General features: G+C 39.0%; 2 protein-coding genes across 3 annotated transcripts; one reads left to right on the forward strand and one right to left on the reverse strand.

Moving 5' to 3' along the window:
* The first annotated feature begins 1,312 nt into the window (after nucleotides 1-1,312).
* On the forward strand, nucleotides 1,313-4,988 carry LOC137727867 (uncharacterized). The gene is made up of 5 exons (XM_068466703.2): nucleotides 1,313-1,561; nucleotides 1,847-3,185; nucleotides 3,496-3,765; nucleotides 4,171-4,326; nucleotides 4,606-4,988. Exons 1-5 carry the CDS (start codon nucleotides 1,554-1,556, stop codon nucleotides 4,723-4,725), a joined length of 1,893 nt encoding a protein of 630 aa, XP_068322804.2. The 5' UTR covers nucleotides 1,313-1,553; the 3' UTR covers nucleotides 4,726-4,988.
* Nucleotides 4,989-5,196: 208 nt separating this feature from the next.
* LOC137727866 (lysine-specific demethylase JMJ28) lies at nucleotides 5,197-11,519 on the reverse strand. 2 transcript variants are annotated; one of them, XM_068466702.2, is made up of 13 exons: nucleotides 10,548-11,519; nucleotides 10,330-10,478; nucleotides 9,703-9,808; nucleotides 9,476-9,608; nucleotides 9,324-9,387; nucleotides 8,479-9,226; nucleotides 7,929-8,258; nucleotides 7,002-7,532; nucleotides 6,846-6,918; nucleotides 6,682-6,767; nucleotides 6,379-6,498; nucleotides 5,967-6,276; nucleotides 5,197-5,761 (listed from the first exon to the last, which is right to left on the reverse strand). In XM_068466702.2, exons 1-12 carry the CDS (start codon nucleotides 11,220-11,222, stop codon nucleotides 6,205-6,207), a joined length of 3,087 nt encoding a protein of 1,028 aa, XP_068322803.2. In that variant the 5' UTR covers nucleotides 11,223-11,519; the 3' UTR covers nucleotides 5,197-5,761; nucleotides 5,967-6,204. The 2 variants fall into 2 exon arrangements, with proteins under 2 accessions (XP_068322803.2, XP_088533566.1); XM_088677440.1 differs by having other exon boundaries at nucleotides 6,379-6,560; nucleotides 10,548-11,376.
* Between the last annotated feature and the right edge of the window lie 812 nt (nucleotides 11,520-12,331).

Raw genomic sequence — 12,331 nt, forward strand, 5'->3', positions numbered from 1 at the left:
TGTTCGCATCTGCTTTGTGTGGATCGTTCGATCTGCTACATCCCGATCTTTGTTCGTATCTGCTTGGTGTTAATCGGAGGTTGCGACCCCCAAAAGCTGATGGCAGGATAGGCCTGAGAAAGGAGAGCGTGATTTTTCTTTGGCAGAAGTCCGACTAATAATACCAAGGTTGCAGAGGGGATAGTGAAGCAGGTGGGAGGGGTATTAAAATGGTGGGGCCGGATTAAATAATCTAGTGCTTATTTAATACCAAACTTACCAAACACCGATTTCGTATTATTAGTTACCAAACTTACCAAACACCGATTTCGTATTATTAGTGTTATCCAATGGTTTTATACAGCATGTCAAACGAGATTCAACAAGGCATATAATCCAATTAATTGTTTAATTCTTAGTTTATACTCCTACAAAAAAATAAATTCTTGGTTTATATATACTCTAATGAGCAAGTTCTCTACTGATTTTTCCCCACATTATTAATATATAAGCTAAGTTTAGGAGAGCATTTTCTAAGTATCCGGTATTTAAACATGTGCTCCACGTGTCATAATGCAAGTAGAGAAACATATAAATATATATCATTTTTTCCACTTGTATTATAAAATATAATTGTTTTTTCAACAGTGGAAAGAAAAGAAGATTGATTTTTCGTACTTTTTTGGTTAGATTATTTTGATACTTGAATGAAGTACCAATCTCTAGATTCCTATCGCAAGAAACTTATCATCTTGTCATATATTATACAATCTTGATAATAAAAATTCAAAAATATGCATGATCACAAAATACTTTCTGAAGAAACACTTCGTTTCTACTAAGAATGTTCAAGTTCTAAGTACCTTGCTTCTTATTAAAGCAAACACCTATTTCTTTAATTAAAAAAATAATTTTTTAATAAAATATTTTCAACAAAAGCATTTATGAGCATTTTAAAGACTGTTTTATTAAAAAAAAAAAAAAAATAGTTGTAAAGACTGTTTTCCCACTCTTTGGGTGATAAAGGATTATTTTGAACAAAAAAATATTATTTACACTAAGGGATAGAGAGGGAGGGGGTGACCTTAGCCTCACAATGATTAGTAATAATGTGGTTTAAATTCGTATTTGGGAAGAATCAAACTTAAAACTTCTCACTTACAAATAAAGAATAATACTAGACCTAGTACGAAATGACGGGTAATAAAAGAATTATTAAACGTGACAAATATCCGAAATAGGTCGGTAACTTGGAAAGGTAGCATCTCGTGAGGCCCATTAGACAGGGCCCAACAACGACCCAATTAACCATCCGATCTCTTCTTCTTCCTCCAAACCCAAAGCTTTGATCCGACGGCTTGTTGTTTACGTTGTCTGAAACCCTAAATCTCACCGACCAATTATTCCGCACGAAAAATAAAAAATAAAAAATCTCAGGGTTGTCGAGCATGAAGGAGGGCGCTGCCTAAAGGGCTCGAGTCCCATGAGAAAAAGATGCTGGTTAGAGCAACCCTACACCTCCTCCTCCATCGGCGCACGTTAGCCCCTTCCAGTCTCCCTCCGGTCCGATCGCCATGTCGAGGTCCGTCGCCTTTCCTTTCTGTTTTTCTGCTTTTTGTTTCAGCTAGGGTTTGGGTTTTTTGTGACGATTTGTTTTAGTGATAAGAAAGCAATCGCCTTTTATTTGGAAACATTGGAAAATTGGGTAGTTGTTTATAATTCTTGATTTTCGTTTTTGATGTATGAATCATTGTTGCAAATGGGAATGGAGTGTCGATTTTTTTGACAAATGAAGCGATTTTTCTATATGTTTGCGAATTGGAATGGTAATATGATGATTTTAATTGGGTTGGTATTTGCAATGCAGATTTTTGACCTTAAAAAGCTTTAGAAAAGTAGCGAATGCGGTTGTTAAAAGCCCGAAACAGAGTTTTCCGGAAGCGGAAAAGTATGGGACAATTGTTAGAATTGGCCTACATCATCCCCAGTACAGATTCTACCGGGACTATACGGTTCCTACTAGAGGACATGCCACATTCTCATTGTACAATACCACAAGGGGTTCTTACCGGAGTAATTATTCCCGGAGTTTTTCTGTCATTCCTGCAAGAAGTGCAGTGAGACATCATGCCCAACTTGCTTGGAAAAGGCTCTCCGAAAGATTTTCCTCTAGTGGTCGTGGATTCTCGCGTATAAATAATTTTGCACAAGCTTTCAGCTTGGCTGTAACCCGTTCTAACCTGTTGCTTCCTGGTATTTTTGCCTTCACAAGTGGGAAGCTAGCATGGTCACAGAGGTCTTTGGCAGAAACGGAATACCAACCACCAGGAAATACTTTGTACATGCGTGCACAGGATGGACATGCTTTTATGAACTCATTAGCGTTTGCAGTTTTAGAAGGTGCAATCTTGATATTCAGAGCAGTCGCCCTAGGAATCTTGTTCACACCCAGCATAGTGATGGCTGCATTTGCTGATTGCTTTGGACCTGAGTTTAGGAAGTTGTGGCTTCATGTTGTTCACCGAACATTGGAATTGGCAGGTCCAGCTTTCATCAAATGGGGTCAATGGGCAGCTACACGGCCTGATCTCTTCCCGAGAGATTTATGCACTAAACTCTCTGAGCTTCACACCAAAGCTCCAGAACATAGCTTCGCCTACACGAAGAAAACTATCGAACGAGCATTTGGACGCAAGCTGCCCGAGATTTTTGACAATTTTGAAGAGAAGCCAGTAGCATCTGGAAGTATTGCTCAAGTGCATCGAGCAACTTTAAGATTTAGATACCCTGGTCAACAGATGAAGCCCATAGTAGTTGCAGTAAAGGTTAGACACCCCGGTGTTGGTGAATCAATTAGGAGAGATTTTGCTATAATCAATCTGGTTGCAAAAATTTCAACTTTCATTCCTGCTTTAAAGTGGTGGAGATTGGATGAAAGTGTGCAGCAGTTTGCTGTTTTTATGATGTCTCAAGTTGACCTAGCGAGGGAAGCTGCCCATTTGAGCCGCTTTATTTATAATTTCCGTAGATGGAAGGATGTCTCTTTCCCAAAGCCTGTGTATCCACTTGTGCATCCTGCTGTTTTGGTGGAGACTTATGAACAAGGGGAATGTGTCTCACACTATGTTGATGATCTTGAAGGGCATGATCGGATTAAATCTGCACTTGCTCACATCGGGACACATGCACTTTTGAAGATGCTCCTGGTAACATTTATACCCTTCATGTTTGTTGCAATGCATTTTCTGCTTTAGAACTATGGTGATTGCATTGTGTTTGAACCTCATAAGCATCTCTTTGTATGTTAAAGTTAGTGATTTCTACTGTTTGATATAGCTGAAGGTTGTCTTAATACTTTAATAAGAAAAAGCATAATTATCGTATGCATGAATTAGCTGATGACTATAAGCAGCTGACGACAGTCCCCATGCCCAGCTTGCTATTATGCATTATGTGTAACTTTTTATTTTCTTTTTTGTTCAGTACATTCTAAGTTAACAGAATCTCTTCCTTCAGGTGGACAACTTTATTCATGCAGACATGCATCCTGGAAATATCCTTGTCCGGGTGGCTCAGAACAAGTCTTCTAGGAAGAGACTCTTCAAATCAAAGCCACATGTCATTTTCCTTGATGTAGGCATGACTGCTGAACTCTCTAAAAATGATAGAGTAAACTTAGTGGATTTTTTCAAGGCGGTTGCTTGTCGTGATGGGCGCACTGCTGCTGAGTGCACACTCAGACTATCAAAGCAACAGAAATGCCCTGACCCAAAGGCTTTCATTGAGGTAATGATGGGAAGTTTATTTGTAATTCTACGTATGCTTAGGGAACTCAATTCTCTTTAACTTAATTCACCATAAAAGGTTTTGCCTCTTGTTTGGTTAGCTCATTAAATAAATTGCAAATTTTATTTCCCCTTTAAATATATATTTATCATTAAGTTTATGATTATCTAAAGAAAAATTTCATGTTTGGAAATATTTTGAATCAAACTTTCCCTAGTAATAATTTCTTGTCTCAAAGTGTGAATTCTATTAATCACAGTTGTAAGATGTGATATGTGTACTATTCACTCCTTGTTTCATTTATTCGTGTATTAAGGGTTGTAGTCAAGTGCAGTTCTTAAATGTTATTACGTACTTGAGAAGCTTGCTTTACAAGTTTCCCTCAGTCTACTATTGTTCTTACAGGAAGTGGAGGAGTCATTTGCTTTCTGGGGTACTCCAGAAGGTGATCCAGTCCATCCTGCTGAGTGTATTGAGCAGTTACTGGAGAAAGTTAGGCGTCACAGAGTCAATGTTGATGGCAATGTCTGTACTGTCATGGTAACAACTTTGGTACTCGAGGTGATTCCGTTTTCCTTTATATATCCACCACGGCTGAAGCATGGCTATTCTCTTATGAAATGAAACCTGTTGTTGCATTCTGTAATCCTTGCAATACAAGCACGAGCAATTGCCCGTCTGTTGTTGATTGCTTAACTCCTTTCTGCTTCTCTTTATAAAGCCAATTTTGTTTTCTTGTAAAACTAAAACGAATGGGATTAGATTTCACAACTGATGGTTGATTATTTGAGTGATTTCGTCGATAACTGCTCCCCATATCTGACTGATTGTGTTTTGCAGGGATGGCAGCGGAAACTCGACCCTGGGTACGATGTGATGCACACATTGCAAACGCTACTTCTCAAAGCCGACTGGGCAAAGTCCCTTTCCTACACAATTGAGGGGCTAATGGCTCCATAAGAAGGTCTTTGTCAGTGCTACTGCTACAATTACAAAAACAATTTTGACACTTTTGAATCCCAAAATATACCATTCCCAAGAAAAACGGACACGAATGCTTTGATCTTTAATTTGATTTCATTTTATTCAATATTTTGAAGGCTCAATCCTTTGTGTATTATTTAGCTTGTTTTCGGCGAAAAACGTTTCCTGTTTTGAAGCCTGAAGCAAAAACAGTAGTGGAAAAAATAGAGAAATAAAGTGGAGATGTATTCTTTCCTGTACAGCTTGCAGTTTTACAAATTAATGCCTTCCTTGAGATTATTTACTTGACATATCTGTTTACGGCACTTATCATTGTTGTTTAAGTTACTCTCCCCTCGTCTCCTCTTGCCAAGAACAAAACAAAAAACATGAGTAGAAATTTTCTCTCGTCGGGTCGGATCGGATCGATCCAGTTGGAACTACGAACTTGATATTACCAACAAAATATAGAATCAATCAAATCGCAAGATTTCAATGCAACGGAATAGAGTGAACAAAAACAGCTAGATACGAGGAATAGAGTGAACAAAAACGTACGGAAAAGACGAAACCGTTACCCTAATGACTTGACCATTAAAAGCTACAATAGCTACACTCGAAAAGTTAGTTTTCGCTCGCTAGTTCTCGTGCCATCCGAAAAGCGTTCAGTAGTGACCCAGACTCGAATGTTCTATGCCCATAAAGGATCGGAAAACATCATGGTTATATGTCGTGAAATGAAATTGTACCAGCACGTAATCAGACGCTACTTACTGGGTAATGAAGCAGGGTTTCGAGAAACATTCCCGTCTGATGTAAGATCAATGCTTCCCATTCCTTCTGTTTCTTGTTCTCTGCTGGGAAGGAACAATAACGCTTAGCTCTTTTATCGTGACCGTAACAAATGAAGAATGTATATACACCTCTCTGTATAATAGAATCAAAACAAATCAAAGTAGCCTCTCCATGATCTACAGCTGACGCAGTTTCCAGATGTTCCTAGAAGATATAGCCGTGATCATCTAACCATTACCTGTAAGGAACATGGTAAGTGCTTAGACAATCCTGCAGTATTCATGGCGGTGAACAAAACAGACAACTATACTTTCTCAGAATGGAGAGAATGAGCGGGTGAGCCAAGGTTTACACACACACACACACACACAATACACGCATCATCATTCCATATGCCAGTCGATGTAGAAGCATGATTTAATCGGAAAATATGAGTTCTATACCTTTTATTTGAGTATGGATAGAGTCCAACAATTTGGGGACCTAGAGCCTCGGCAATGCAGCATTTACAAACAGGCAGTGGATACTCGACAATCGTTTAAAATCCCAACTGTCATGCAACATCTTGACATGTCCAAGGAAGAATCTCCATTTGTTTTCTTTTTTCTGAAAATTCTGCAGGTGCTAAATGTTGGAACTTGGAAGCACAGAGGAGATAAATGTCTTCCTCAGCGGGGGCACTTACATTGCACAAGTAAGCTCACGTATTTCTTTGATTGCTGAACTAATACTATTAAGGGCCATTCTCTTCACCTGCATTTCATGACAAGGGCAGACACTTTCTATCACTGATCAATTTTTATGCACATTATGGAGAAAAAATGACATCTCGTACTAATATCAATGAAAGTTCACCTCTAGCTTGTCAACTTTTGCTTTATGGTCTGCTGGAAGCAGACGGACTTCATCAGTTAACTGGATGCACTCGGCAACATTTTCGGGTGATACAAAGTCCAGCACCACATGCACACAAGACTGCATGTCAAAAGAAACAGAATGTCCAATATTGTGATAAATGGCGGAAACAATAAACTTATCTGCATAATAAGTACAAGTCCTGTAAAAATTCTTGGTAATCATTCCAAAAACTCAGAAGTAGTAAAATATGAAAGATTCAAAAGGTTTTTCTGAATACTAGATCATAAAAGTGTCACACACCTTAGAATTCCTAATCTGATATGGGCATCCAGCAGGTATGATAACAGCTTCTCCTATGTGTTGCTCGAAAGTCCAAGGCTCAATTTCTGGTGACAATGAGTGGTGGGTTAACTTCAGTTATTCATAATTCAACCAGTGATTGAAATGACACAAATTACACTTACTAAATTCCTCCTTGAGCCTTAATTTGTGACTTGAGTCTAGAAAGAAACTCTGATCAAGAATGGGATGAACAACCTGCAGTAAGTGTGGACGTCAAAAAGTAAGATAGTGTTTAACCTGATATGCTCAAATGCTGTAGCTATTGGTTTTGGGCTTACATGCTTATGAAAGTCAAATTTACGAGCGAATTCATTAGAGTGCCTTCTGAGATATTCTATAAGTTTTGGGACATCTTGTCTGCGAAACACATCCCATTGGGCACCACAAGACTTGTCCAAGGTTTGCTTTTCATAGCTATTGCAGCTGTCGACCAGAACCTCACACTTTGTATCTTTAGATGTTTCAGCATCATGAAGTCTCCCAGAGCTACTTAGTGTGGCTTCAGAATCAGTATCAGAATCAGATGTTTCAGCATCTGTGCATGCTTCATGCGTGGAGAAGCAAGACTCTCTAGCAATTCTTTTGCGTAAATGCATCTCCTCTCCGATCACATTATGTAGCCCTGCTTCTTTCATGGTTTCACTAAACAATAATGATTCTCCATTGTCTTTTTTTGCCACAAATTGTTCACGAGTAACCCTAGAAACCTCCCTCTGATATTGAGCCTTGTGCTTTTTCAGTAACTTTCTTATTTTTGAAACTTGTTCATCAGAGATAGGGACATCTGATGTATGTGCCAAAATGTTAACCTAGGGTCAAAAAACATCGACTGAATAAATGAAATGGAACACTTAGATCTGAAAAAATAAATGTTACCAAAGCAAAGCTAATCTTTAACAACCAAAAAATATATAAAAATGGTGAAGGTTTAGCAAACAGCTTATGGTTTTCTATATATTCTTCCACCTAAATTTTTACTCAAATGAATTTACCAAGACGTTAAATTAATGCTTGGTGAAGTTGTCCAGGTGAGGTGAGACTACATAGGTATCAACGTATAATTTCAAATAGAATGCATGGAAAGCATTTACAGTTTCTTCAACAATTAATATGATATGGTGCCTACTTGTCCAATTGCAGCACAACCTCAAAAGAAACAAGAGATCACTTGACAGTAAAGTAATAGGAATAATTACAAGGCATACCACATCATATGAGTCATAACATAGCTTCATCACTGCATTAGCTTGTACAAGTTGCTCGGTGCAGCCGTATGATATATAAACACACGGACCTAGATCAGGTTTTGGGATTTCTTGTGGCATCCTTGCAGCAAGATTTAAAAGCCCAGACATGGGATTCATGTATTCTTGAAGTGGTAGAGCTCGTATTACTTCAGCATAATGAACCGGAAACTGTTCCTGAAACAACTGCGAAGAAAGCCAACCCTTCAACTTCAGTGTCTCATTCCATACATTTCGTTGGGCCTGCCCCCTTAATGAACCCATGAAATACTGCCTGATTCCAAGTTCCACCTGCCATATAATATATATAAGTTTTTCTTTTAGAAGAAAGAAGGCTGGAGGGTAGGAATATAATCATGTGTACTTGAAGAGTTTAGAGATAAAGGAGGTAAAAATGCAGAGGACTATCAGTTTTCTTTTTAAGGGCTAAATTTGAGAATGGGATTAGGTGTAGAAATCGTGAATCAAAAGATAAAGAGAGCAAATCTACAAGCAGTAGAACTCCACTGACCTCGCACCAATCCAAGCAGTGGATAGCTTCATTTGAATTTGTGTTATTTTCATATCTAGCAATGCTCCCTTCAAGATAAGTGCAGAACATGGACACTGGATCCCAAGTCAAATCTGATGTAGTTTGAAGTACATCTCGGACTATTACAGGATGACCTTTACTCCAGTGCTTCTGAAAGTGCTCAACATTATCACCATTTGTGCCCAACAGCGTTGGGTAGTATAAGTAGTTATCGTTTGAGTTCTCTCTCACTGAAGCTTCTTGCAACTGTTGAATCCCATCAGTTTTCTGGTCCACGCCCAAACATAGTGGACAGCACAAAGACATGTCAGCAGTTTCTGGAAATTCATAGCTGCAAACTATTTCTTCTGCACTTACTTCTAGGTCTTTGATCCAACTTAATGGAAAAACACATCTCAAATCAAGGAGGCTGTCACCACAACCTCCAAGCTCCTTGGGTGGGCAAGATATACCATTAATAGCATTACAAGATTTCAAGCTAGGTACCGATGCAGAAGAAGGGTACGAACTGCGGAAACTTTGTTTATGGGTGGTTATTGGCTTCTTTACAAGTTGCCCCTTACGAGAGATGCAAGTTTTCTTTTTGTTAGACTGCTTCATGAGAGTTGTGTTTATACCACCAAAAAGGCTCCCACCTAAAAGATCTCGACAGCAACTTAGACAAAGGTTATAGGAACAATTTGGGCAGCTTCTATGGAGATCCACTATTGAAGCTTTGCATTTATTGCTGTTCCAAAAGTCATTGATGCACCACACAATCAATGCAAGATCATTACATAAATTTCACTTTAACCGTTAAAACATTGCAGAATTATAGAACATACCAGCAGTGTTGTTCGTTGCAGCTATATTCAGCCTGCTTGATATGAACTTCAGATAGCTTTTCCCCTGGTATTACGAAGAAGAAGATAGTTTTTTCAGTTATGACCACAAAGTTGGCGCAAAGAGCAACATTGTCAGTAGAATTACACACTACCTCTCATTTTTGCCTCTGCTTCTAGCTCAACTTTCTGATCTTGGTTTATTTGTTTTAGCACGGGAAGAAGCATACAAATCAGATAATGGAACTGTAGTATTACTTCAACTTTATTCTTAACCCCCAAATAATCCTGAAAAAAAGGGTGTGCATGATTTAAATCATTAGCATCTAACATCATACGAAGCATGAGCAAGTTCACAAATGAGCCAAATTTAATGTCAGACCTTACTTTCCGCTTCTTTTGATTGATTTTCAGAGCATTCCTTACAGGGGCAAGTTCCTCGACAGACTGGGCATGCCATTTTGACTTCGTCTTTTGTATCAAAGTACCTAAATTGTTTTAAAAACCAAGATTCATCAAGCCTCATCGGTTATAACAAGGAGAAGAACTTTAGCAAACAGCTTGGGAGCATAACGATATTATTGCAATGAGTTCTATTCCTACCAATGAACTGTCAGATTTGGCCCAGAGAATTGGATTCTCTCTGTGTCCCTACCAATTTTTTCATCTTGTAGGATGCAGAACATTCTACACAATCATGGCTTCTCATATAGATATCAGATACGCAGACAAGGGTGAATTTTCTAGCATGACAGAAATATACAAGTTCTTTATAGAGTTTTATTACAAAACTTCAATCTCTCGGATCAAACGAAAGATAGTGGTGAAATTTACATACATTTCAGTATTCAAGGCCAGTATTCTAACTAATGACGACCAAATCCATAAAAAAGGGTTGAAACAAGAACTGTGCACCAGCATTGCAGTCTATGAGAATTGGTAACATGAAACTTAGCTCTAAGATTCAAACATAAATTTGAGGCCATAATCCACAAAACACAAAACAAACCTTTCTTTGATGCAATTCAAGCAAAAGAAATGCTTCTGGCAACTCGAACACTTAATTAGAGCAGAAGAAACACCGCTCCCTCTTTTTCGACACCAATGGCACCTTCTCCTCTTACCTTTCCTCAACTTCCCCACATTATATGGCAGAACCTAAACCAAAAGAATAAAAATTTCAAAAACCATACGACCATAATTGTTTCTTTTGGTCATTCAACTTACCTGCAATGTGCCAGCAGGAACTGGCTCGATGTTCTTTGACCGAAAGCACCTCCGCCGCGTAGCAACCGGAGGCAAATCAGCCCCGACCTTCCCATCAGAAGACGAATTGGAACCTGCATTGCCGGACCTAAGCCTCGGCGACTGCGAGGAAGATGAAGAGATTGCCATTCGGCCATTGGGCAAGTCTCTGGTGAGATCACCGCCGCCGTCATCGTCGTCCTCATCACCATCCTCACTCTCCTCCACAACATTCTTCTTCTTCGTAGTCGTCTGGTTCCGCTTCTCGACCTCCCTCCTCAGCACCATCCGTATGAGCTCCAAATTCAACTCGCTCTTCTTCAACTTCACCTTCCGCTTCTTCTTCTTGCAATTCTTCACCGCCTCGTCGGATCGCTTCCGCTTCAGCAGCTTCACCAAATTCTCCACTTTCCGTGCCCTAATTTTGACTCCGCCGCCGTTTCCGCTGCCGTTTTGATCTTTTTCCCCCGCGTTTTTGGGCGTCCTCTGGAGCTTGAGTGACTCGGGAACTTTCTCTCTGAACTGACGGTGACGGCCTTGGAGATAGTGAATCTCGCAGAGCTTCATGTCGTCCATGACCCTCCGCTTGCACCGCCATTTCCGGCCGTCGGTCCGGCCGCACCGCAGATGGTCCGGCAGCGCACCCTCCTCGCCCATTCCACAAAATTGATCTGATTTTCCCGGAAAATATCTAATTTTCTCGGGAAAACGCTCGCGACTGAGAAAAGAGAGACAAAGCAAGGGGCTTTTGAGAAAGGAAAGGGATTATTTTTAAGGGTTTTGGGAATTTTACTTTTTTCGTATTTATATTGGGAGAAACAGATGGAGCTTAATCTAAAAGATTGAGTTTTGAGGGGCATATTCCGTAATTAGAGGGGAAGAAGGAGTCCCATTTGGTCTCGAAATCGTGCATCTGGTCAGATTCAAGAAATCAACATCCAAGATAATCTGGTCAGGTTACACCTCTGCAACTCTGCTGCCGCACTGAATTCTCATATTTTGCAAAAAGATTTTTTTTTTTTTTTTTTTTTACTGTTATGAATTTGGTTCGACAGGAGGCTGATTCAGTGACAGTTTACTAAATTTGGCTGCAATTGGTTTTTACCATGCATGGGCACAGTGATATCTCTTCGCATTATCGTGCTGTGTTGTATTTCCGAATCATGTTGTATTATCGTGTTCGTGTCCATGCATCGTAGGTTTTTATTCGGTTTTTCTCACTACATATTTTTCAATTTGCAAATTTGGGGTACTTTTTATGCAGCTTTGATTGATAGGTTGTGTTGCATGTGATTAGAGCTCTGAATTCAAAGTTTGGAATTTTGATAAATTGATGTGGCAATTCGAATGCTTTTCAGTTTTTAGTGTGTGTGTGTGTATAGTTCAGTTTTTAGCATGTCCAAATTTAATGTGCTGTATATATTTTATTTTGGGTTAATTTGCTGCAACTTTGGACTATCTTTTGTTTATTTGGGATTTAAATAAGGAAGAAAAAGAGAAAAGGAGTGTCCCATGCAACTGCTTATTGAAATTGTTTTTCTCGCTTTTCTTCATCTGATTGCCATGCTATGCAGCTGCGAACTTGCAATGCTGCATCCGACTAATTCTAGTTTTAGTTATTTTAATTGAATTTGTCTGATATTATGCAGTATGTAAACTTTCTTCACTTTCATGAGCAATCATGAGAAACAACATGATTTATAAAAAACATGCATGCTACGTATATCATTGCATTATAATTCAGTTGTTAATTTGTTCGTTTGAAG

This window comes from Pyrus communis, chromosome 10, assembly GCF_041283825.1.
Source record: "Pyrus communis isolate YQ-2024b chromosome 10, ASM4128382v1, whole genome shotgun sequence".
Classification (NCBI taxonomy): domain Eukaryota; kingdom Viridiplantae; phylum Streptophyta; class Magnoliopsida; order Rosales; family Rosaceae; genus Pyrus; species Pyrus communis.

Excerpts from the sequence above, each read along its gene's own strand:
- LOC137727867 (XM_068466703.2), top strand. Across the intron at positions 3,766-4,170 it reads ACCCAAAGGCTTTCATTGAG|GAAGTGGAGGAGTCATTTGC; the intron begins GTAATGATGGGA and ends TTGTTCTTACAG. Across the intron at positions 4,327-4,605 it reads TAACAACTTTGGTACTCGAG|GGATGGCAGCGGAAACTCGA; the intron begins GTGATTCCGTTT and ends TGTGTTTTGCAG.
- LOC137727866 (XM_068466702.2), bottom strand. The coding sequence starts at position 11,222 with ATGGGCGAGGAGGGTGCGCTGCCGGACCATCTGCGGTGCGGCCGGACC. Across the intron at positions 9,809-10,329 it reads TTGAATTGCATCAAAGAAAG|GTACTTTGATACAAAAGACG; the intron begins GTTTGTTTTGTG and ends AAAACAATTTAG. Across the intron at positions 8,259-8,478 it reads ACTGCTTGGATTGGTGCGAG|GTGGAACTTGGAATCAGGCA; the intron begins GTCAGTGGAGTT and ends ATTATATGGCAG.